General features: G+C 51.7%; 2 protein-coding genes across 7 annotated transcripts; both read left to right on the plus strand.

The window, feature by feature from the left end:
• The first annotated feature begins 45 nt into the window (after window positions 1–45).
• FOXM1 (forkhead box M1) lies at window positions 46–17,073 on the plus strand. Of its 4 annotated transcripts, none has more exons than XM_005664081.4 (9): window positions 46–233; window positions 2,800–3,349; window positions 4,099–4,250; window positions 6,733–6,933; window positions 8,245–8,373; window positions 9,670–9,714; window positions 10,224–10,293; window positions 10,417–10,592; window positions 15,131–17,073. In XM_005664081.4, exons 2-9 carry the CDS (start codon window positions 2,848–2,850, stop codon window positions 16,154–16,156), a joined length of 2,301 nt encoding a protein of 766 aa, XP_005664138.1. In that variant the 5' UTR covers window positions 46–233; window positions 2,800–2,847; the 3' UTR covers window positions 16,157–17,073. The 4 variants fall into 4 exon arrangements, with proteins under 4 accessions (XP_005664138.1, XP_005664140.1, XP_005664139.1 ...); XM_005664083.4 differs by having other exon boundaries at window positions 10,417–10,514; XM_005664082.4 differs by lacking the exon at window positions 9,670–9,714.
• A 431-nt stretch (window positions 17,074–17,504) lies between these two features.
• Window positions 17,505–23,994, plus strand: TEX52 (testis expressed 52). Of its 3 annotated transcripts, XM_084956936.1 has the most exons (4): window positions 17,545–17,733; window positions 19,044–19,199; window positions 19,466–19,641; window positions 23,518–23,994. In XM_084956936.1, exons 1-4 carry the CDS (start codon window positions 17,662–17,664, stop codon window positions 23,804–23,806), a joined length of 693 nt encoding a protein of 230 aa, XP_084813062.1. In that variant the 5' UTR covers window positions 17,545–17,661; the 3' UTR covers window positions 23,807–23,994. The 3 variants fall into 3 exon arrangements, with proteins under 3 accessions (XP_084813064.1, XP_084813062.1, XP_084813063.1); XM_084956938.1 differs by having other exon boundaries at window positions 17,505–17,733; window positions 19,044–19,594; XM_084956937.1 differs by having other exon boundaries at window positions 19,044–19,641.
• Window positions 23,995–24,414: the final 420 nt, after the last annotated feature.

The raw sequence follows: 24,414 nt of genomic DNA on the forward strand, positions 1-24,414 counted from the left end.
CGATTGGCCACGCCCGTCACGTGACCGCAACGCTCCGCCGGCGCCAATTTCAAACAGCGGAACAAACTGAAAGCTCCGGAGCGGGACCCCACCCCCGGCCCCGGCCCGGGACAACACCCCCCCCCCGCGGCGGGATCCCGGGATTCCCCACCCCGCAGCCCGGGGACGCGGCCCGGCCTGCAGGTGGGAGCAGCGCGGAGCCTCCGGGAGCCCAGAGCTGACGGTGCAGAGAGGTGAGCGGCGGCAGGAGGGAGGCCCGGGGGCCCGGCGGCAAGACGGCGCGGAGGGCCGGCTCCGGCGGGAGGTGGCGGGGCTGCACCGCGCTTCTGCACCACCTCCCGGCCTCCTCACCTCTCTCGCGGAGCGGCCCGGGCCCTCCCTGGGAGGAAGGGCGGCCTGCTCGCTCTGGCAGACGGCGGATGGGATCCATCTGAGCCCACTCCGCTTAGAACCGACACCGACCAGCTCCCAGTCCCTGCGCCCAGGTGCCCTCACCACTAGGCTGCACTGCCTCCACCCCGCCCTTTCCCAGGGCCCTCCTCGCGGTCCTGGAGACCCTTGTCCTATGTGGTCTGGATGGGGGTCGGGTCGCGGGGGTCGCGGGAGCCGTTCCGGGCTAGAAAGGATTGGCCATTGGAGGTAGAGGGTGGTCTGAATAGAAAGGAAAATTAAACTTTAGACCTGAAAGATATCCTGGGGTGAGGGGTAGGAAGCCAGTACTAGTGTCTTCTGATTGATGGGTGGAGGGAGGAAGGCCAGAAGAGATAGGAGGTGGAGGTAAAACTGAGATTTGAAGGGAGAGGAAACCTAGATGTAAAGGAAAGGGAGGAGGCAGAGTGGAGAAGGTCTGTGACTTCTAAGCAGATGGCAAATGTCATATGAGTGTGACAATCATTTTTAGGGAGATTGCAGATAGCCTAAAAAAGAGACAACCTATTCCTCTGTCTCTCAAAGCACCTCTCAGTAGAATCACACAACTCTACATTATGGTAGAGTATTCATGGATCTGTTAAAATCAACAAAACACAATTTTTAAAAGATAAAACCGATTTCCATTAACATTACAGAACCACCGGGCACATTGATGGTAGCACATTCTATTAGGAGAGAGGGATTATGGTCTTGATTCTGAAAGTTAATCGAGTCGCATGCCTAGAAAATCAAAATATGAATAAGTACTTACAAGTTATAAAATGTCTCCATATAAATATTTTGCAAATTGTGGGGAAAATGTTTTTTTTTTTTTTTCCTAAATCAGTGGAAGGATAATAGCCTGTTAAGTGAATGTCAGCCATGATCTGCACAACTGTACCCTGAGCCTTGAAGGGGGCAGTTTCCCTTTTATCTGAGGTCTCATGAACTGGGAGATGTTTCCTTCAGTGGTGTGACAATAGTGCAACGGATAATTTGCCTTTTTCCTCTGATTCTGTGGGCACAGATCCTTTAATTTATAAAGTGAAATATTATAAGAAATATAAAAGAGGGAGTTCCCGTTGTGGCTCAGCGGTAACAAACCCAACTAGCATCCATGAGGACATGGGTTCAATCCCTGGCCTCGCTCAGTGGGTTAAGGATCTGGCATTGCTGTGACTGTGGGACTGTGGTGTAGGCCAGCAGCTGTAGCTCCAATTCAACCCCTAGCCTGGAAACTTCCATATGCTTTGAGTGGGGCCCTAAAAAGATCAAAAAAAAAAAGAGAGGAGTTCTCATCGTGGCACAGTGGTTAACAAATCCGACTAGGAACCATGAGGTTGAGGGTTCGGTCCCTGCCCTTGCTCAGTGGGTTAAGGATCCGGCGTTGCCGTGAGCTGTGGTGTAAGTTGCAGACGCGGCTCGGATCCCGAGTTGCTGTGGCTCTGGCGTAGGCCGGTGGCTATAGCTCCTATTCGACCCCTAGCCTGGGAAACTCCATATGCCACAGGAGCGGCCCTAGAAATAGCAAAAAGACAAAAAAAAAAAAAGAGAGAGAGAAATATAGGAGAGTTACCTGGTGGCCTAGTGGTTAAGGATCTGGTGTCATCACTCCTGTAGCTTGGGTTCGATCCCTAGCCCAGGACTTCTGCATGCTGCAGTTGGGGCTGGAAAAAAAAAAAAAAAAAATATATATATATATATATATATGTAAATGCTCCAGACTAGAATGGATTATGGGATCAGGGACTTATCAGAATGTCCATTCTAGCATTCCCACCCCTACAGTCACTGCAAGTGATCTGAATTATTGTAGGCAATAATAGGCATTTCCACATTTTTGTAGCTCCCCTACTTGTATCTGTTGCCAAACATTCTTTTTTTTTTTTTTTGTCTTTTTGCCATTTCTTGGGCCGTTCCCGAGGCATATGGAGGTTTCCTGGCTAAGGGTCTAATCGGAGCTGTAGCCACCGGCCTACGCCAGAGCCACAGCAACTCGGGATCTGAGCCGCGTCTGCAGCCTATACCACAGCTCACAGCCTCGCCGGATCCTTAACCCACTGAGCAAGGGCAGGGATCAAACCCTCAACCTCATGGTTCCTAGTCGGCTTCATTAACCACTGAGCCACGACAAGAACTCCTGTTGCCAAACATTCTTAAGCTTCCAGACCTTTGGCTATGTTGACCTACAACTAACTCAATCTCACTTTGAATTGCCTCTATTTGCTTCCGTAGAACTCAGCTCCTGTTGTCTTTAGTCTTTACAGAGGCCCAGGGACCATTCACCTGGGCCCATGGCTTACCCTCCTGGTCATGAAGAGGAACACCCCTCTCTAACAAAACCTCCTAACAGATCTCTGACATCCTGCTCTTTCTTGCACTTTCCAGGGTCCATGCTTGTGATTTCTCAATGGAGAGTGAAAGCACAGACTCATAATGAAAACCAGCCCCCGTCGGCCACTGATTCTCAAAAGACGAAGGCTGCCCCTTCCTGATCAAAATGCCCCAGGTGAAACATCAGAAGAGGAGCCTAAGAGGCCCCCTGCCCAACAAGAGCCTAGTCAAGTGCAGGCCTCCAAGGAGGTGGCAGAGTCCAACCCTTGCAAGTTTCCAGCTGGGATCAAGATTATTAACCATCCCACTATGCCCAATACCCAAGTGGTGGCTGTCCCCAACAATGCCAATATCCAGAGCATCATCACAGCACTGACCGCCAAGGGAAAGGAGAGTGGCAGCAATGGGCCCAACAAATTTATCCTCATCAGCTGTGGGGGAGCCCCAACTCACCCTCCAGGACCCCAGCCTCAAGCCCAAACCAGCCATGAGCCCAAGAGCACAGAAGTGATAACTGAGACCCTGGGGCCAAAGTCTGCATCTCGGGACACGAATCTTCCTAAACCACCTGCAGCCCTTCCTGGGCGGAGATGGGAGAGCTATGGTACGTGGACTGCAAGGCAAAGGGGTGAGAAGCCAGCCTTCCCTCTCTGGTGGCAAGGACCACCATCAGCTGTGTTGATGCTTAGGACAGACAGGTGTCTGCCTGAATGGCGGGAAAGCCCTGCCTTTCTTCATCCTGAAACCTTAACTCAGATCCTTTGGACAGTGTCAAAAGGGTTGCAGTAGAATTTAGCTTTTCCTTTGCCTTCTTTATATTGGAAAAGGGTTTGTTTACCGTTTCTGTTTGTCCTTTGCATTGGATAGAAAGTAGGGATTTTTCTCCATTTTTTAAAAAATTTCTTCTTATGGTTGACTTACAGTGTTCTGTCAATTTCTGCTGTACAGCAAAGTGACCCAGCTACATTTATATACATTCTTTTTTTCACATTATCCTCCATCATGTTCCATCACAAGTGATTATAGTTCCCTGTCTTTCTCCATCTTAATTAAGGAGAAAGCATGAGGAGGAACGTGACTTTCTTTGTGCAGATAATCATGCTTTTGTAAGGTTCCCTTGACTGATTTCTAAGGTTCAGTGTGACTCAGGTTGAAATGCAATTCGAACTGGGCTCCTGAATTTCTCCCCAAACCCTAATGGGGCAGAGTACCTGAGGGCCACAGTAGCTTCAGCACATGCTCCCTGTCCCTAAGGGCAGAGGTCCTGGCGAGGTGATCTCTAGCCACCAATTTTGGTGGGTCTGCCAGGCATGGGGTCAGGCGGTTGTGGCATCTTGGGTTGTTTCCCTGTAGCTGGAGGCGAGGCAGCGGGCTGCCCTCTAGACAACAGCTTGACCAACATCCAGTGGCTTGGAAAGATGACTTCCGATGGGCTGGGCTCCTGCAGCATCAAGCAAGAGGTGGAGGAAAAGGAGAATCGTCACCTGGAGCAGAGTCAGGCTAAGGTGAACTGTTCCGTTACTCACTAGGGTGAATGGCCAATGCGGGGAATTTCTAGGAAGGGAAATAGATCAAGTGGCCCATGGAGCAGAATTTCCAGGTTCACTTAATGTGATTCTATGTAGTCTGGAACTCCCTCTCTGCCTGGAGTCTTGTGAAATTTCCTCATCTGTGAAATTTCCTCGAGGGCAGATTCCTTCCTCTGGCTCACCCTGTATCCCACCAGCACTGGGTTTTAGTACTCGGCCCTTAGAAGGTAGTGGGTAGGTAATCAGGAAATAATGAAGAGGTCTTAATTTGGAAAGCCACTTGAACTTTAAAGAGGCACCCCAACAGTATGAAAGGAATACAGCATTTCCTAACAAGTTTTATTACAAAATATATTAAAACGTGGAGTTCCCATTGTGGCTCAGCAGGTTAAGAACCTGACTAGGGTGTTCCTGTCATGGCACAGCGGCAGTGAATCTGACTAGGAACCATGAGGTTGCAGGTTTGATCCCTGGCCTCGCTCAGTGGGTTAAGGATCTGGTGTTGCCATGAGCAGTGGTGTAGGTCACAGACACAGCTTGGATCTGGCGTTGCTGTGGCTGGAAGCTGTAGCTCTGATTCGACCCCTAGCCTGGGAACCTCCATGTGCTGAGGGTGTGGCCCTGAAAAAAACAACCTGACTAGTATCCATGAGGATGAGAGTTTGATCCCTGGCTTCATTTAGTGGGTTAAGGATCCAGCATTGCTACATGCTGCAGTGTAGGTCGCCTATGTGGCTAGGATCTAACATTGCTGTGGCTGTGGCCTAGGCCAGCAGATGCAGCTCCAATTCAACCCCTAGCTCCAGGAACTTCCATATGCCGCAGGTGCGGCCCTAAAACAGGAAGAAGAAAAAAAAAAAAAAAAAGATATATTAATAGCAAATAAAATGAATTAGATGTGAATTTTATTTATTTATCTTTTTGTCTTTTCAGTGCCACACCCTTGACATAGGGAGGTTCCCCAGGCCAGGGGTCTAATAGGAGCTTTATCCGCCAGATCTGAGCCACGTCTACAACCTACACCACAGCTTATGGCAACACCGGATCCTAACCCACTGAGTGAGCCCAGGGATCCAACCTACAACTTCATGGTTCCTAGTCAGATTCATTTCCACTGCTCCACAGCAGGAACTCCCTAGGTGTGAATTTGAAATACCTCTCCAGCAATCAAAATTGATTTGACCCATTTGTGTGGCCTGGGGTGGTTTTTCACAGTTGCCGTACCTAGATCCTTTTGTATATATACTCTTTAGTCCACATTTAACAACCTTTATTTATTTATTTATTTTAGGGTCGTACTCACGGCACATGGAGGTTCCCAGGCTAGGGGTTGAATCAGAGCTACAGCTGCTAGCCTACGCCATAGCCATAGCAACACGGGATCTGAGTCGCATCAGTGATCTATACCACAGCTGACGGCAATGCCGGATCCTTAACCCACTGATCAAGGCCAGAGTCCTCATGGATACCAGTTGGGCTTGTTACCACTGAGCCACAGGGGGAACTCCTTAACCTTTAGAAGTGAAAATTTACATGCATATGTACAGCTGAAAATTGAGCTGTTCATGTGAAATGTGTACTTTATAAAGTTATGGCTCAATTTTTTTAAATGCGAATAATCAGATTTTTGCCTAAGACTAGGCTAGATGTGTGCTTAGCAGACATGTGAGAGTCCCATACTCTTGAGATTATTTTTTCATACAGATATTGAAAGGAGATGGATTTATTCGCATCACACCGGGATGCACTTGGCCTGAGTAGGTCAGACTAAGACCCAGGTCCCTCAACACTCAGGTCTAAAAAATGGGTATTGGGAGTTCCCATCTTTGCACAGTGGTTAACGAATCCATGAGGTTGTGTGTTCGGTCCCTGGCCTTGCTCAGTGGGTTGATGATCCGGCATTGCCGTGAGCTGTGGTGTAGGTTGCAGACGCGGCTCAGATCCCGAGTTGCTGTGGCTCTGGTGTAGGCCGGTGGCTACAGCTCCAATTAGACCCCTAGCCTGGGAACCTCCATATGCCGCGGGAAGCAGCCCTAGAAAAGTCAAAAAGACAAAAAAAATTTTTTTTAATTAAAAATAGGTATTGTTTTAGCATAAAATCAGTGCTTTAAGAGTCATAATATATACCCAGGCTTTCCTGAGAGGTTTCAGCTAAGGAAGACTGGACTTCTGCTTTTTTTTGGTGGGGGGGGCTTCTGCTTATGATTGAGCAATATCTTCAACACAATGACTGATGATGGAGAAGTGGTTCTGTGTTATCTGGAGCCTGGATTAGATCATCTCAAAGATCATTCCTAATCCTACAGTTTTATTCTATGAAATAGTGGTCTCAGATGAGTTTGTATCTAGTATGATTCTGTGGGATAAAAGGTTTCTCTAGAGGATGCTTTGTGGAGGGAGGGGGGTCTTATGAACTCTTCCATGTCATTGCCTTTTCTCTTTCCCTTTGGATTCTCAGGACCCTCAGGTTGAGGGGCCCCCAGGGACATCGGCCTCCTGGCCACACTCTGCGTCGGAGCGGCCACCATACTCTTACATGGCCATGATACAGTTTGCTATCAACAGCACAGAGAGGAAGCGCATGACCCTGAAAGACATCTATACTTGGATCGAGGACCACTTCCCCTATTTTAAGCACATTGCCAAGCCAGGCTGGAAGGTACCGTGTCCCCTAACAACCCAAGACAAGGTCCCTCCAGCCCGACAGTTTGTGTACCCAGAAGTGCAGAGTTTGTGTGTCCAGTGCAGGAGGGGGTGGGGAGTAGTTAAATGCAAAGGATGCTAGAACCATAAACAATTGTATCTTCTTTTTTTTCTTTTTTTTTTGTCTTTTTAGGGCCATACCCGGGGCATGTGGAGGCTCCCCAGGCTAGGGGTCAAATCAGAACTACACCTGCCAGCCTACACCACAGCCACAGCAACGCCAGGTCCAAACCACGTCTGCGACCTACACCACAGTTCATGGCAACGCCGGATCCTTAACCCACTAATTGAGGCCAGGGATCAAACCCGAAACTTTATGGTTCCTAGCCGGATTCGGTTCCACTGCGCCAAAAAGGGAACGCCAACAATTGTATCTTTTGAGCTGTGACTTGATCCTGATGAATCCAGGCAAAATCATCAATAAGATCCCTACGACCACTTCATCTGTCCCTGCCTTGGATTAATAGAGGCTCTTCAGTGCAGCACCAAAAGCCCACTTCTGTGCTGCATTGAACAGCTGCTGGAATGACTAAGTAGCTGCTTTGGAAAAGGTATTAAGGAAAAAAACAAAACAAAAATGTCATCCAAGATTCACCCCTAGGAGTTCTTCTGTGGCGCAGCGGGTTAAGGATCTGGTGTTGTCGCTGCAGCGGCTTGGGGCACCATCCCTGGCCTAGGCACTTCCACATGCCATGGGCACAGCAAGAAATAAAAACAAAATAAACAAACAAACCAACCAAGATTCATGTCCTATAAAGTCATATCTCTTTTCTAGAAGACAGGGATCTTCTCTTCCTCGTGTTCACGGGAATAGCGAACTGCCTGGCAGCATCAGGACTCAGAGCCACAGCTTAGGTCTCCCGACAGATACTCAACCCCAGGCCAAGGGGGCTTTTGGAGCGTTCTTCCCACAGCAGAAGTCTTACTTCACAGTCTCACCTCAACTAAACTTCCCAGCTTCCTAACTTCTTCACCCGTCTCTCGCTACTGACTACTGCTTGGCAGCCGCACTTCTCTCTCCCAGCCCTGGCAGCTGTCCGGGTCTCTGCTTTCTCTCCAGCCCAGGAATGGCCCCAGCCTCCGTCCCTGCTGGATAAATGGGCCTGTGGCTCAGGTGGCCGGCTCTGCCGAGCAGAGTGTCTGGAGAGAGAGCTGCCAGGAGGCAAGCTTACAAGGACCCAGAACCTGGGGCTGATTTTCTCGGGCACATCGGAGGCGATGTTTCCAAAGCCAAGAGTCGCTGATAAGTGGTGTCCTCGCCTTTCAGAATTCCATTCGCCACAACCTCTCTCTCCACGACATGTTTGTCCGTGAGACGTCCGCCAACGGCAAGGTCTCCTTCTGGACCATTCACCCCAGTGCCAACCGCTACTTGACGCTGGACCAGGTGTTTAAGGTGAGTGTCCTGATTTTGTCCAAATAGGGCCTTAATTTGGGGTCGTGAGCCGTCTCAGAAGGTTACACGTCCTTCTTGGAGTGATCTCATCTGATCCGGACAGGGTTGAGGTCGGCCAGCCCTTGAGTGGTGACATACTTCTCGGCCAGACCAGGCCCCAGAGGAGAGGGTGCGCTGATCTAGACAGAGGGCCTCCGGGGGACAGGTTGCCCTCACTGCCCTGTGATAAGAACTGCCTGGAACACTTGTTAAAATACAACTTCCCAGGCCCATCTCTTGGGGCCTCTGATGCAGTAAGACTGGGCTGGGCCTAGGAATATTTTTAGCAAAGGTCTCAAGTGATTCTTACAAAGAAAGTCTGGGAAATCTGGCTTTCAAAAAGCCCTTCTTTCTCATACAAAAGAATGAAATGATGCCATTTGCAGTAACATGGATGCAACTAGAGATTCTCATACTAAGTGAGGTCAGAGAAAGACAAATACCATAGGATATCACGTCTATGTAGAATCTAAATTATGACACAGATGAACTTATCTATGAAACAGAAACAGACTCACAAAGAGAACAGACTTATGGTTGCCAATAGGGAGGGAAGGATTGAGAGTTTGGGATTAGCAGAGGCAAACTAGTATGGATCAGATGGATAAACAACAAGATCCTACCATATAGAACAGGAGACTGTGTTCCATCTCCTGTGATAAACCGTAACGGAAAAGAATATATGGCGTTCCCGTCGTGGCTTAGTGGAAGTGAATCTGACTAGCATCCAAGAGGATGCAGGTTTGGTCCCTGGCCTCGCTCAGTGGGTTAAGGATCCGGCGTTGCTGTGAGCTGCAGTGTAGGTTGCAGATGTGGGTCAGCTCCAGCCTGGCTGTGGCGCAGGCCAGCAGTTACAGCTCTGATTTGACCCCTAGCCTAGGAACCTCCATATGCCATAGGTGCAGCCCTAAAAAAAAGAAAAAGAATATGTGTGTATGTATGGCTGAGTCACAATTTTGCTATACAGCAAAAATTAGCACAACATTGTAAATCAACTGCACTTCAATGAAATTTTTTAAAAAAATAAAATTAAAGTAAAAAGGCCTTCTTTAGGCTGGAGAGCAGAACAGAGCTACCAGAATCTCTTTTCCAAAGCTACTGCATTAGGATTTCAGGGTGCCAGTGCTTCTGGGGGGGACCGTTGTCAGGGTGACCCTGACCACCATCAGCAGTAGGTGCCTGCCCAGTCTGGTCAAGTTGACTGCACTGGTAGTAACTGCGTCTCATTTCTCTCCTGCGATGCCTGACCGTCACCAGCCACTGGACCCAGGGTCTCCACAGTCGCCCAAGCACTTGGAATCAGTAAGATTCTTTCCCTCCGGCTCGGGAGCTCAGCCTGGTTTCCCTTCCACGCTCAGCATGGCTTCAGTGACAGGGACGAGACATCAAGCAGGGGAAGGGAGCCTGCAGCCATGCACCTGCCAGCCCTGAACAGGAGTGGTGACACTGGTGGCCGCCACCTCTCTCAGAGTTCGGACTCCTGTGTGCCCTCCTCCCCCTGCCACAGCTCCTGCAGGTGCCCTGAAGCAGAGCAGGCCGTGGCAGGGGGACACCAGGGCGTGGCACAGGCCTGGTGGGTGGCATGTGCTCTCTCCTCTCCCTGGCTCTCTGTCCCTCCTCGAGCTCCACGCTTGCCGCCCTGGGAATGAGGACACCTGCATGAGGTGGTAGGAGGACCGCCCACCTCCCTCCTCGGGTCTGCTGCCACCTCCCCACAAGCAGAAATTGTACTGGAGCCGCTGGTGGGGTTTCCCTCCTTCATCCCCCACCTTGCTCAGCAGAGTCTCTTTCTCTCCCTCTGCCCCAAACAGCAGCAGAAACGACCCAACCCTGAGCTCCGCCGGAACATGAGCATCAAAACCGAACTCCCCTTGGGCGCACGTAAGTATGGGGGAGGCCTGGTCTGGGGGCCACGCCTCTAGGGGGTCGGACCCAGGGATCTGAGCTGGGGAAGAAGAGCCAGGATCCCGGACTACACCTCCAACCCCTCCTTTTTGTTCCTAGGGCGGAAGATGAAGCCACTGCTGCCTCGGGTTAGCTCGTACCTGGTGCCCATCCAGTTCCCCGTGAACCAGGCCCTGGTGCTGCAGCCCTCAGTCAAGGTGCCACTTCCCCTGGCAGCCTCACTCATGAGCTCAGAGCTTGCCCGCCACAGCAAGCGAGTCCGCATTGCCCCCAAGGTCAGTGCTTCTGGTTTCCTCAGAGGAGACCTGCAATTACAGGTGTTGGACCTGCAGCCTGCAAAGCATTCTGCTAAGTGTCCCTGGAGAAGCTTATAAATCCAGTTGGATAAACAAGGTTTAAATACGTAGGAAAATTCAATAGCATTATAAACTAACTAGGGAAAGTTCCCCTGTGGTGCAGCGGTTTAAAGATCAGGTGTTGCCACGGCTGTGGTTCAGGTTGCAACTACAGCCCGGGTTGCATCCCTAGCCCGGGAACTTTCATATGCCATAGGCACAGCCAAAAAAAACCCCAAAAAAACCCAAAATAAGAAAAAAAGAGCTAACTGGGAACTTGTTAAACAATGTAAACGGTGTTGGAAGGCCCATAAATGCCTGATGAGTTTGTGAGAATTCTGATAAGGGTGATTATAACAGATGCGCTGAGATGTTCTCGAGGATTCACAAGGGAAGTAGGCTTGAGGGAGTAGATTTGGGGGGAGTTGCAGTTGTGGCGCAGCAGAAAGAAATCCAACTAGTATCCATGAGGATGTGGGTTCAATCCCTGGCCCGTCGGGGGATCTGGCGTTGCCGTGAGCTGTGGCGTAGGCTGACAGCTGTAGCCCCATTCCACCCCCTAGCCCGGGAACTTCCATATGCCATGGCCGCAGCCCTGAAAAGGAAAAATAAATACATACATATATATATGCATAAATAAGAGGAAGTAGATTTGGGTAAGCAGACAGGTGTGGAGAGGGAGGATGATTGGGTCGGTCGAGCTCTAGGTTTCTCCACCTCCCTTTGGCGGACAGGGAGGGCTGCGGAATTCTTTGCTGGGAGTGGAGGGGTGCCATCCTGGGCCCTGAAGGATGTTTAGCTGCATCCCTCGTCTCCCTCCCTAGACAGCAGGACCACCCCCTGGAATGACAATTAAAACTATCTCCAGATGTCTCACTGGGGGAAGCTGCTCCTGGCTGAGCATCAGGGGTGTAGCCGGAGGGGCGAGGATAATGTTAAGCCCACATCGTGATGTAGAGAAGGACCCATGAGCACAAAGTGACCTGTGACAAGTAGAGGAAGGGCTTCTTGGCCGCTTTCCAGGAGATGGACATGGCAGGGGCTCTGGGAGGAGAGACTTGGGTTTGCTTTTGTTTTTTCCTGAAAGAAAAATAGTTTTGGAATTTCCTGATGGCTCGGCAAGCTAAGGATTCAGTGCTGTCACTGCTGTGGCTCTGGTTATACTGTGATTCGGGTTCAATCCCTGGCCCGGGAACTTCTGCAGGCCACAGGCGTGGCCCCACCCCCCAAAAATAGAAGAAAATATATGTTATAAATATATATATTTAAATGAATATATAAATAAATAAATGTACATAAAAGTATGCACGCCACATATAATTTCACATAAATGCATTAATGTGATTGTATCCTGAATACTGTTTTTGTTTTGAAGGCAGTCTTTTCTTTCTCCTTTTCTTCTGTTTGCCTCCCCTTCTCTCCCCTCCTCTCCCCTCCACCCACGTCACCCTTGCTCCTTGTGATAACCCATGCTGACAATTTAGCATGCTTTCTTCCATGATTTGCCCATGCTCTCTCTTTTTTTTTTTTTTTTTTTTTTTTTTTTGTCTTTTTGCTATTTCTTGGGCCGCTCCTGTGGCATATGGAGGTTCCCAGGCTAGGGGATGAATCGGAGCTGTAGCTGCCAGCCTACGCCAGAGCCACAGCAACGCAGGATCCGAGCTGAGTCTGCAACCTACACCACAGCTCACGGCAACGCCGGATCCTTAACCCACTGAGCAAGGGCAGGAACCGAACCCGCAACCTCATGGTTCCTAGTCGGATTCATTAACCACTGCACCACGATGGGAACTCCTGCCCATGCTCTTAATCTGCATACACAGATCACCAAAACCATTTTATACATGAACACAGACTACACCCAGAAAGCTGAAAATGGGATCATATTACACACACTTAGCCCCACAGAAATTCTTCCAAGTCACTTGGCATGCTCTAATTCGTTATTTTATAAGAGCCACACATGAGTTCTCGTCGTGGCGCAGTGGAAACGAATCCGACTAGGAACCATGAGGTGGCGGGTTCGGTCCCTGCCCGTGCTCAGTGGGTTAACGATCCGGCGTTGCCGTGAGCTGTGGTATAGGTCGCAGATGTGGCTCAGATCCTGCGTTGCTGTGGCTGTGGTGTAGGCCAGCAACTAGAGCTCTGATTAGACCCCTAGCCTAGGAACCTCCATATACCAAGGGTGTGGGCCTCGAAAGACAAAAAGACAAAAAAAATAAATAAATAAAAATAAAAAATAGCCACACAATATTCCATGGTGTGGCTCTGCCATAAATTTTCCAACTATTCCATTATTTATGGACACATCTTATTTCTAGTGTTTTTGCCCTGTGACCAACATTACAATAAATACCTTTGCAAGTATCTTTCCTACTAGTGCTCTTATTTCCAAGAAATAGGGAACCAGACATGAGATGGCTGAGTGGACAGATATTTATTTATTTATCCATTAAAGTACAGTTGATTTGCAATTTTGTGCCAGTTTCTGCTGTACAGCAAAGTGACCCAGTCATACATATACATATATACACATACATATACTTTTTCTTATATTATCTTCCATCATGTTCTGTCACAAGTAATTGCATATAGTTTCCTGTGCTATACAGCAAGACCTCATTGCTTATCCACTGTAAATGTAAGTTTGCCTCCCACTCCCTCCCACTCCCTCCCACTCCCTCCCACTCCCCCTTGGCAACCACTAGTCTGTTCTTCATGTCTGTGAGTCTGTTTCTGTTCTGCAGATAGGTTCATTGCTCACATTTTAGATTCCACATATAAGTGATATCATATGGTATTTGTCTTTCTCTTTCCGACTTACTTCACTTAGTATGAGAATCTCTAGTTGCACCCATGTTGCTGCAAATGGCATTACTTTGTTTTTTTATGGCTGAGTAGTTGAGTGGACAGGTATTTCAAATTTTATTAAATATTGCAAGATTGGCTTCCAGAAAAATCTGTGATAATTTACATATGCACCAGTAAGACCTATATTTGTAATTGGTACAGTCAGTCTTTAAAATATTTGCCCATCTCAGAGTTCCCATAGTGGCGCAGTGGTTAATGAATCCGACTAGGAACCATGAGGTTGCAGGTTCAATCCCTGGCCTTGCTCAGTGGGTTAAGGATCCGGCGTTGCCATGAGCTGTGGTATAGGTTGCAGACGCGGCTCGGATCCCGCGTTGCTGTGGCTCTGGCGTAGGTCGGAGGCTGCAGCTCCAATTCAACCCCTAGCCTGGGAACCTCCATATGCCGCGGGAGCAGCCCTAGAAAAGGCAAAGAAAAAAAAGAAAAAGAAAAAGGCAAAAAGACCAAAAAAATTTAAAAATATTTGTACATCTCCATGTATAAAGGGTACTTCCTTGTTTCCTTTCACCTTTCTTTGCTTATCAACCACGTTTGGTCGCTTGAAATTGTTCCCTGTGAAACGTTTACTTAGGGACATAGCCCATCTTCCTATAGGGTTTTGTTAATCATTTGTGAGAATTCTTTGTTATTAAAATATTAACCTGTCTTTTATGCCAAAGATTTTTTTTTTTTTTTTTTTTTCTTTTTAGGGCTGCACCTGTGGCATATGGAGATTCCCAGGCTAGAGGTCGAATGGGAGCCTATGCCAGAGGCACAGCGACACGGGATCTGACCGGCGTCTGCAACCTACACCAGAGCTCACAGCAACGGATCCTTGACCCATTGATCAAGGCCAGGGATTAAACCTGCAAGCTCATGGTTCCTAGTCAGATTTGTTTCCGCTGAGCCGCAACAGGAACTCCTATGCCAAAGATATTTTTTACTTCATTGTTTGCTTCTTTGTTTACGGTATCTCTTGCTGCAGTCAGACTTTAAAGTTGAATGTAGTCACATATGTCTCTCTTCTCTTTTGCAGCTTCTGGGTTTCCAGTCTTGGTTAAGAAGGTCACCCCCACCCTCAGATTGTGCATGTAGTCTGCTAGATTCTCTTTCAGGATTTGTATGGTTTTCTCTGTTGAAGACTTTGTGTCCAGTATGAAACATCAATTTTTTTTTTTTTTTTCTTTTTTTGGCTGCCTCACGGTATATGGAGTTCCCGGGGGCCAGGGGTGAGATCCAAGCCATAGTTGTGACCTATGCAGCAGCTGAGGTAACACAGGATCCCTAACCCACTGTGCCAGGGCAGGGATCGAACCTGCATCCCAGTGTTCCAGAGACGACACCGATCCCGTTGCACCATAGTGGGAAATCCCAGGCATCCCATCTTATTTTCTCTCAGATGGATGCTAATTATGCCGACACCATATTAAATGCTCCATCTCCCCCCCTCCCCAGAACCAAGCTACCACCTTCATCACATAGTCTCATATTTAATAGTTTTTAAAACTTCAAAAAGGCAAAAGAGGTTGGGTACCAGCACATCGCTCATCTTAGTCATGACCTTGTGTCCTCCCTGGTGCCTGCTTTGCATCTAGGGCCTCCCCTTCACCTTCTCCTGCTTCTTTCAGGTGCTGCTGGCGGACGAAGGCATTGCCCCCCTGCCCACGGCAGGACCGGTGAAAGAGGAGAAACTCCTGCTGGGAGAAGGGCTGTCTCCCCTGCTGCCAGTCCAGGGCATCAAGGAGGAGGAAATCCTGCCTGGAGAGGAAGCACCACACTTGGGGAGGCCCATCAAGGTCGAGAGCCCGCCCCTGGAGGAGTGGCCCTCGCCCTGTCCGTCTGTCAAGGAGGAATTGTCCCAGTCCTGGGAGGATTCATCCCACTCTCCCACCCCTCGGCCCAGGAAGGCCCATGGTGGGCACAAGTCCCCTGCCCGCTGCGTCTCTGACATGCTTGTGATTAAACGAAGGGAGAGGAGGGAAATGAGCCGGTCTCGAAGGAAACAGCACCTCCTGCCCCCATGTCTGGACGAGCCCGAGCTGCTCTTCGCTGAGGGCCCCGGGCCTTCCCGGCCAGCCACAGACCTCGCCCTCCCTGCAGTGTCCACGCGGCCTGCCTCCCAGCTCAGCTGCTCCCAGGAGGAGGGCGGACCTTTCAAGACACCCGTTAAGGAGACTCTGCCCATCTCCTCCACCCCGAGCAAATCTGTCCTCCCCATGAGCCCTGAATCCTGGAGGCTCACACCGCCAGCCAAAGTTGGGGGGCTCGATTTCAGCCCAGTACGAACCCCCCAGGGTGCCTTGGGTCCCCTGCCTGACGCCCTGGAGCTGACGGATCTTGGCACCACCCCGATGAAAAGTGTCCCCCTCTTTGACTCACCCCGAGAGCTCCTCAATTCCGAGCCCTTCGACCTCACCTCTGACCCCTTCAGCAGCTGTTCCCCCTCAGATATGGAAGTCCCCAAGCCAGGCTCCCCTGAGCCGCAGGTGGCCAGCCTCTCAGCCAACCGCTCTCTGACCGAAGGCCTGGTCCTAGACACGATGAATGACAGCCTCAGCAGGATCCTGCTGGACATCAGCTTCCCTGGCCTGGAGGAGGACCCGCTGGGCCCGGACGGCATCAGCTGGGCTCACTTCATTCCCGACCTGCGGTAGAGACGGGACCTTGCCCTTGCCACTCAGCTGTCTGAGCTCCCAGCGCTCGTGTGGCTGGCCTTCCAAGCGCTCTTGAGTGAGGACAGCAGGCAGGGGCCATCCGCTCCTCAAGCCCTACCTGGCCTGGCAATGCCAAGGCAGGTGTCACGCTGTAGCCACCCTGGGCCTTCCCCAGGCAGCCGGTTTCTGTGCCACTTGCTCCCCGATAGAATCTGATCCCTCGCTCCCTACTGGGAGCTGATGATGGGAACAGCAAAAACAAGGGTGAAAAAAGTGGGAGCCCCCAGACTGTTTGCATCTGTGCCCTGCAGCCTCCCACATCCCTGCTCCCTTCAGGGTGGCCCTGTAAATAGTATATATCCTCCAAATTATCCTCTAATTATAAATGTAAGCCTCTCTCCTTAGATCACTATCTAGACTGCCAGAAGTGGGGAGGGTGACGAGGGGGGTCACTTTGCTTCTGGCTCCTGGATGAGGGAGAGCCTGTAGCACCTCGTTCCTTCCAGGCCCAGGCACCTCCCTTGAGGGTTCCTCACTGTGGGCGCCCACACGAGTGGGTCTGCTTGCCCCAGCCCCTGTTACTGCCCTGCCCTCCCACCTCCCCGTGTTTCCAAGTCAGCTTTCTTGCAAGAAGAAATCCTGCTTAAAAAAAAAAAGGTCTCATTATGGGTAAAGAGGTGAATGGGGGTGGGAAGTAGAGGCATCTGGAGCAGCATGGGTGCCCAGATGTGCCTGAGAGACGTTTCTCTGATAAGGTCCCTAATCATGCCAGAGAGACGCATTCGGAGGTGGGAGGGCCAACCTGCTGCACGCACAGGAGGGAGGGCCTGCACTGCAGCTTTGCCTGGCTGACGGCGAGCACGCAACCCAGAACACTACTGTAACTACCTACTCAATAAAACCTGGGGTGAACATGCTGTCTGGCGTGCTGGCGGCTGGGTCCTATGGCATAGGCGGTCAGGAAGGAAAGTGGATGACAGGGAAGAGGCAAGGAGCCCTGGGAGGAGAGTCAGAGGGCTTCAGCTGGGCCACCCACCTGCCCTGGCACCTTCTAATACAGCAGCTTTTCAGATGCTGGTCCTGCACACCCGACCTCTTCTGGGGACCTCTGAACCTGCTGGTTAATGTAGGCCTTTCAGAGCTCCTCGGAAAGAGGAGGGCCTACCCAGGCAGCCCCCCAGGATTAGGTAAGGATGGGTCCAGTTAAAGGTGCTGCATCATCACCCCCAACCTGAGACCTGGAAGCGGCCTACCCTGCTTTCCTCCCCCTGCCTTCCTGGCTAATCCCTCCCCAGAAGCAGCTTCTATTATGAGTCCTACCCGCTGCCTGCCTCACCTGAGAGGCAACTGGGTCCCAAGGGACTGGCAAGTCCTCCCAGGGAGAGGTAAGGGCCTCCTCCGTGTCACCACCCAGGAAGCATCACCATGGCAACCTCAGCAGCAAACAATGCTACCAAGAAGATCTTCCCTACAAAGCTGCCCCTCCTGCAGGGAGGCCCAGAAGAATGACCAGCAACCTGCAAAGATCGCCCAGAGGGCAGAGTGACCCATCCCGAGTCAGAGAACCATTCCTGAAGGTAGGGGGCAGGGCTGCATCTCTGCAGCCTACCTTTCTGCACCTGGCTGAGCAGTGGACTATTCCTCCACCCGCCCCCGGGTGCCATGCTTTCTCCCAGGCCTCAGGGCTCTTGGCCCATGAACCTGCCATCCTCCTCCTCTCTTCATCTTGGGATCCTGTGAACACAGAGCTCAGGACAGAGAAGGAGAGAGGTGTCTGGTTATGACATCTCCCAGCCCCACCCCCTGGGGTGCTCCTGTAGGAATGACTTAGGAGACGGGGCCCCAGGAAACAGGGTGAGTTTTCAGAATCAGAAAATTCCCAGGGGCAGGGGGTAGGGAGAGGCGTTTTGGAAAAGCAGAGTGTCCTGAGTAGCACAGGCTGAGTCCTTGCTCTGCTGCTCACTGAGTCAGTGCCATGGACAAGTTATTCCCCTCATGTGCCTTGCTTTTTGCATCTCTGAGATGAAACAGTAACCACGCTTGCTCTCAGGTTGTGAGGGTTAAATGAGACACAGATCAATACTTAGTGACATGTCAAATACACATTGACCACTGTTTATTTCATGGGGAGTCCAGGACATGTGAAAGGGAAGGAGCCCAATCTAGATGCTTCCACACTTGCTTGTACTGTAATGAAAAGTGAAGAATGGTGGCATTCCCGTCATGGCACAGCAGAAACGAATCCAACTAGGAATGATGAGGTTTCAGGTTTGATCCCTGGCCTCAATCAGTGGGTTAAGTATCTGGCATTGCCATGAGCTGTGGTGTAGGTCGTACATGCAGCTCAGATCTGGCATTGCTGTGGCTGTGGCATAGGCCAGTAGCTGTAGCTCTAATTAGACTCCTAGCCTGGGAGCCTTCGTATGCGGCAGGTGCAGCCCTCAAAAGACAAAAAGACAAAAAAAAAGTGAGGGATGGGTGGAACGGGGACAACAAGCACTGGCCCCATTCTCTGGAGGATTTCCCTTCTACACTTGGCTTAGTAAGGGTGGTTTCCTCTCCTTTCCCGGCGAGGACCACCAGACCCCGGGCAGGAATGGGGGCCCTGGGATGGGCGGGTGGGTGAAGCCAGAGTGAGGAGTGGGAAAATGTCATTTGAGGAAAGAGGCCGGCAAATCAAAACCCAAACCCGATAGACGGAAAGAGAACAAACAACGAGAATCCGTGAGAATGAAACAGCAGCCACGTGCTCCGAGGGCCAGGCGAGAGCAGAGGCACTGGCAGGGCCACTCGGTCCGGATGAGAAGGCGGGTCTGAAGGAGGCTGGCAGCTTGCCTTCCCGGGAGGAGAGGCAGAGTGGCCCCCAGACTCCCTTGTCTCTCCCCAGATGGTCCATGCCCAGGAGACCCTCCCGATTCACCGCACGTGGGCTCAACGCGAATTCCTCCTCCCCAGCGAGTCCTCGGAGCTGCCCGGCTTCACCCGGCAAGCCTACCATCAGCTGGCCCTGAAGATGCCACCCTGCACGGACACAAAGGTCAAGGTGCGTCAGCGCCTAGCCGGCCCTTGGAAGAACGCGGCCCAGCACACCTGGGGCTTCCACACGTGGCTGGACGTGGGGCGTCTGCCCGCCACCTTCCCCACCAGGCCCGACAGGCCCTATGACAGCAACGTCTGGCGCTGGCTGACCAACTCCAGGGCCCACCGCCTCCCCCCGGCAGAGCCCCCCGTGCCCCCTCCCTCCCGGATGGGTCCAAACAGCTTTCTGAGCTTCATCTGCTCTACACCTATCTTCCTGGACGCCAACAGGAAGAACCAGGTGATTCTCAGGACGATGAAGGAGCTGAAAGAGGTGGAGAAGCTCAAGCTGAGGAGCAAGGCGAGGGCGCCTCCCCTCGACGCCCACGGCAACATCCTGACCCCAAAGAACTTCAGGAAGTAAGAGGACTCCTTCCTCCGGGAGCCCACCCGCCACCCGTGTCCAGGTGACACTCCCCACCCCCCGCCGCCCGGGCCCTGCACTCCAATTCCTCCTTCTGACGTCTAAGGGGCATGTTACCCTCCCTCCTCCGATCATCTGAAAACCAAATTCTGTTCAAATGTAGCTGGAAGGAAGGGATGGAGGTAAGGCGAGGACAGCAGGAGAGCGGCTTGGTTATTTTTTGAAAATGTGGGCAATACCTAACACCTGCTGGGCCTGGGGGATACAGAGAAATGTCCTTCTGTCCCTGCCCTCAAGGAGCTTGGGAAAGGCAGATACCTACACACACGTGTGGAAAGACAGCCATCAGTACAAGCCCACGCGTGCTAAGTACCCAGAGTGAGGGACAGACAGCGGGTGTTGTAAGGACGTCAATTGTTATTATTATTTTTTGGCTGCCCCCACCACATGCAGAAGTTCCCGGGCCAGGGATTGAACCTGAGCCACAGCAGTGACAATGCCAGATCCTTAATCAGCTGTGCCACCAGGGAACTCCAGGATGTCAACTATTAATAGAAAGAGTTGAGAGCTGGAGGCAGAAGCTTGGCTTAAAGTCCAGACTGTGTCATGTCGGCAAATGGCTTGGTGTTTCCTGACTCAGTTCCACAGCTGATAAAAGGTGGCGGGTAGATGCCGTGCCTGCATCAATGCTTAAAGATAACGTGGGTGAATGGATAGAAATTCGGAAGAGGGAGGGGTAGGTGTAGACTGCAGCATCCCCCAGGAAGGCTTGGCGAGGAAACGGGCTGAAGGCTGGAAGGGAGAAAGGCTGCAGAAAGGTGAAGAGGAGGAGCTGGAGGGTGTGAGTGGAGACAGGGGTGTGAGCAGGTGTCTGCGAGCCACACAGCCGTCCCTCCCTGCCCATCCACACGGCTCCAGTCTAGGCGCCAGGCAGGGGTGGGGGGATAGCGAGAGAGGAATACCAGCTCCACGGCCACTGACAGAAGCCCTGAGGGCTTGAAGGGGGAGGCTGCGGGGGTGTTCAATCTTTCAAAGAAAAGGCCAAGAGCTGGTGAATTTGAGAGGTTGTCACCGCCCTGGCTTCTCTCCGCTGTCCTCACAATGCAGCCCACCAATTGCTGCTCCAGTTGACAGATGTGAGGAACATTTAGGTCATGGCTCAGAAACCTCACAGCCAGACGGTTCTCATCACTTTACCATGTGACCCAATCCTCCCACTACTCCTCGAATAGAAACTAGTCTCTTCTTGGAGTTCCCGTTGTGGCGCAGTGGTTAACGAATCCGACTAGGAACCATGAGGTTGCGGGTTCGGTTCCTGCCCTTGCTCAGTGGGTGAACGATCCGACGTTGCCGTGAGCTGTGGTGTAGGTTGCAGACGCGGCTCGGATCCTGCGTTGCTTTGGCTCTGGCGTAGGCCAGTGGCTACAGCTCCGATTCAACCCCTAGCCTGGGAACCTCCATATGCTGCGGGAGCGGCCCAAAGAAATAGCAAAAAGACAAAAAAAAAAGAAAAAAAAGAAATTAGTCTCTTCAACCCCCTTTGAGAGACAGGGCCTCTGAAATACAGAGCGGTCAGGTGTCTTGCCCAAGTTGCACAGCCAGTAAAGGCAGAGCTGAGATTCGAATCCAGAGGGCACCAACTCCGGAGCTGCGTTCTCCACCACCACGCTCCACTTCCCCTCCTGTCTGACTGGGGACCAGCCAAGTTCACAGTTGCTTCTCACAGAATGTTCTGTGAAGGCAGCAGGAGAGAAACACAACTAGTACCCACAAAAACCTTGCCACAGTGCTTGGCACACAGTAAATGTGTGTCATGGCAGAAGCAGCTGGACAAGACTGGACTCTGCCTAGCTCCGTCACCACTGGCCACTCGACCTCAATGTTCTGAAATTCCTTGAGCCTCACTTTCTTCAGGTGTGTGTTGACGTGGTTGGTATCAGGTGGGGGTGTCCGGAGACAAAAAGTCACGGTGGCTGGCACAGAGGAGGGGCTCAATAAACCACCTCCATAGAGAAGGATCCCAGGAGTTCCTGATGTGGTGCCACAGGATCAGTTGGCCTCGTGGCCTCTTGAGAGGACCGGGACGCAGGTTCGATCCCCAGCCCAGCACAGTGGGTTAAGGATCCGATGTGGCAGCTTAGGCCTTGACTGTGGCTCAGGTCGGATCCCTGGTCCAGGAACTCCATATGCCTTGGGGTGACCGAAAATGAAAAAAGAAGAGGGAGAGAAGGACCCTGCTTTACTGGTTTGCTGCAGGCCTCGCTCCCATCCTGTAGGAGCAGGCAAGGAATGAGTCTCAGACAAGGTTCTTCTGTTCACGGAGGAGGCACCTTTGAGCTGGACCTTGAAGGGTCTGTCAAGTTCACCAGGTGGGAGCCTGAGAGAGTGAGCGGGGAGCCCCATCAGTCTTGCTGCCCCTTTGGAGCAGCTCTGAAAGGGCTTAAAATAAACCCGCCTAGACCAGTGAGACAGCATATTCTGAGCAAGAGGACCGGATGAGGTCAAGGCTTCAGGATACTCTCCATCTTCTTAAACATTTATATGAAACCCCACCGCTCTCCACGCTGGTGGAATATCAGAATCACCTGGAATGGAGTTCCCGTTGTGCTCAGCGGGTTAAGAACTCAACCAGTATCCATGAGGATGCGGGTTTGACCCCTGGCCTCGCTCAGTGTGTTAAGGATCTAGTGTTGCTGTGAGCTGTGGTGTAGGTGTCAGATAGAGCTTGGATTTGGCATTGCTGTGGCTGTGGTGTAGACCAGCAGGTGCAGCTCCTGTTCAACCTCTAGTCTGGGAACTTCCATATGCTCCAGGTGCAAGCCTAAAAAGCAGAAATAAAAAATAAAAAAAAAAGAATCACCTGGGAAAATGTTGAGGCTTGAGACCCACTAGGAGAGTCTAACTTATTGGCCTGGGGGGCAGCCTAGGCACTGGCGGGTTTTGCTTTGGTTGTTTTTTTTTTTTTTTTTTTTTTTGTCTTTTTGTCTTTGTTGTTGTTGTTGTTGCTATTTCTTGGGCCGCTCCCGCGGCATATGGAGGTTCCCAGGCTAGGGGTTGAATCGGAGCTGTAGCCACCGGCCTACGCCAGAGCCACAGCAACGCGGGATCCGAGCCGTGTCTGCAACCTACACCACAGCTCACGGCAACGCCGGATCGTTAACCCACTGAGCAAGGGCAGGGACTGAACCCGCAACCTCATGGTTCCTAGTCAGATTCGTTAACCACTGCGCCACAACAGGAACTCCTGCTTTGGGGGTTTTATTGGCCGCGGCCACAGCATGCAGAACTTCCTGGACCAGGAATTGAACTTGTGGCATAGCAATAACCTGAGCCACAGCAGTGACAACGTGGAATCCTTAATTGCTGTACCACCAGGGGGCGCCACTGGTGTTTTTGAAAAGTTGCTCGGAATGATTCTAACCTACCGACCTCTGACATTCACCAGACTCAGCAAAGAGGAATACCTGCTGAGCACATCAAACAAAGCTGCCACTATTCAACTCTATTCTGTAAAAAGTGGACTTCCCCCTGTTGAACCGAATACCGCAGGCCTGCAGAGGAGGGAGCTGTCAGACCAGTGCAGGAGGGCCACGTGTCAGCAGGAAGGGCTCTTGAACTCATCGTGGTCCCCGTGTCAAGGAGCACTGCGTTGGTGGAGGGGGTGGAGCTGGAGAACAGTGAGAACCTGGATGACTCCCTTATAAATCACACAGCCAACCAAACCGCATTATTTTACCAGCCTAATGCCAAAACACACACACAGGGAGTAGCGGCTGGGCACAGGTCAACGTTCAGGTGGGGAGAGCTGGTACGGTGCCCACAGCTCACAGCTGGCCAAAGGCACCATCTCCTTCCCCCTCTGCCACGCCCGGGTCACTCCTTTGATCTCTCTGTCCTCTCCACACCCCTCCCCCAACAGGTACCAACACATCTCAGCTGGTGGAAGGTGTGAGCCCCAGGGCCTCCAGCTCATGCCCAACCCACTCCCCAACAACTTTGCCAGGAGCTGGCCCTGCCCCAACCCGCTGCCTCATTACAGGGAGAAGGCCCTCAGGCTGGCCTTGCTGCCCAGTGCTCCTCTGAGCCAGGACCTCGTGAGGGCTTTCCAAACCCTGCTAGAGGACCGGGTGGCCTTGCCCCTCCACCATCTCTCCGGGACCCACCCTGGTGAAACCTTAGCGAGAAAGAGGAGACCTGGACACATCTAGAAGTCTCTTGGGGCCGGTGGGGATGGCGGTGGGCACACAGACCCCCCCAGGCTCCACTGTTCTCAACCAGCACGCCTTCAGCAAGAGGCCTTGGCTGCCTGAAGAACTCTGGCTTCTGCAAGATGCTTCCCACCGTCCCCCCACTTCACCTGTAGCCCAGGCTCCTGGAGACACTACTGCTACCTAGATTCTAAATTGTCCTGTCTTCCTTGGAGGACCGCCTCAGGGCAGGTGGGAGGACTGGGGAATGGTGTGGGGAGCAGCGGGGATCCAGTTCCTTGGGACAGAGGAGTGTGGAGGGAGCAGAGGTTGTGTGCGTGTGGTGGGGGGAGAGGGCTTATAAGAAAGTGGATAAGACAAAAGTTCTCTGAGTTCCTTGGTGGCTCAGTGGGTTAAGGATCCAGCGTTGTCACTGCTGTGGCTCACGTTGCTGCTGTGGCTCTTTTTGATCCCTGGCCTGGGAACTTCCATGTGCTGCAGGCTTGACTGGAACTGGTCAGGATGCAAAAGCTTCTTAGGCAAAAATAAACTCCATTCCATCCCTCCCTGGACCATTGATGTTTGGACAAAAACTGGAAGCAACTCTGCTGGGTTGCAGGCCCCACACA

Source organism: Sus scrofa, chromosome 5 (genome assembly GCF_054392235.1).
Source record: "Sus scrofa isolate SSC_HxYL_T2T_F1_AM1 chromosome 5, Sscrofa_HxYL_maternal_Yorkshire_Landrace_v2.0, whole genome shotgun sequence".
Classification (NCBI taxonomy): domain Eukaryota; kingdom Metazoa; phylum Chordata; class Mammalia; order Artiodactyla; family Suidae; genus Sus; species Sus scrofa.

What these genes read in the sequence shown, in the direction of transcription:
- FOXM1 (XM_005664081.4), top strand. Translation starts at nt 2,848, where the DNA reads ATGAAAACCAGCCCCCGTCGGCCACTGATTCTCAAAAGACGAAGGCTG. An exon ending in GCGGAGATGGGAGAGCTATG is followed by an intron (nt 3,350 to 4,098) that starts GTACGTGGACTG and finishes GTTTCCCTGTAG; the next exon opens with CTGGAGGCGAGGCAGCGGGC. An exon ending in CGCTGGACCAGGTGTTTAAG is followed by an intron (nt 8,374 to 9,669) that starts GTGAGTGTCCTG and finishes GACCGTCACCAG; the next exon opens with CCACTGGACCCAGGGTCTCC.
- TEX52 (XM_084956938.1), top strand. Translation starts at nt 17,662, where the DNA reads ATGACCAGCAACCTGCAAAGATCGCCCAGAGGGCAGAGTGACCCATCC. An exon ending in TCAGAGAACCATTCCTGAAG is followed by an intron (nt 17,734 to 19,043) that starts GTAGGGGGCAGG and finishes GTCTCTCCCCAG; the next exon opens with ATGGTCCATGCCCAGGAGAC. An exon ending in ACCCCAAAGAACTTCAGGAA is followed by an intron (nt 19,595 to 23,517) that starts GTAAGAGGACTC and finishes CTCCCCCAACAG; the next exon opens with GTACCAACACATCTCAGCTG.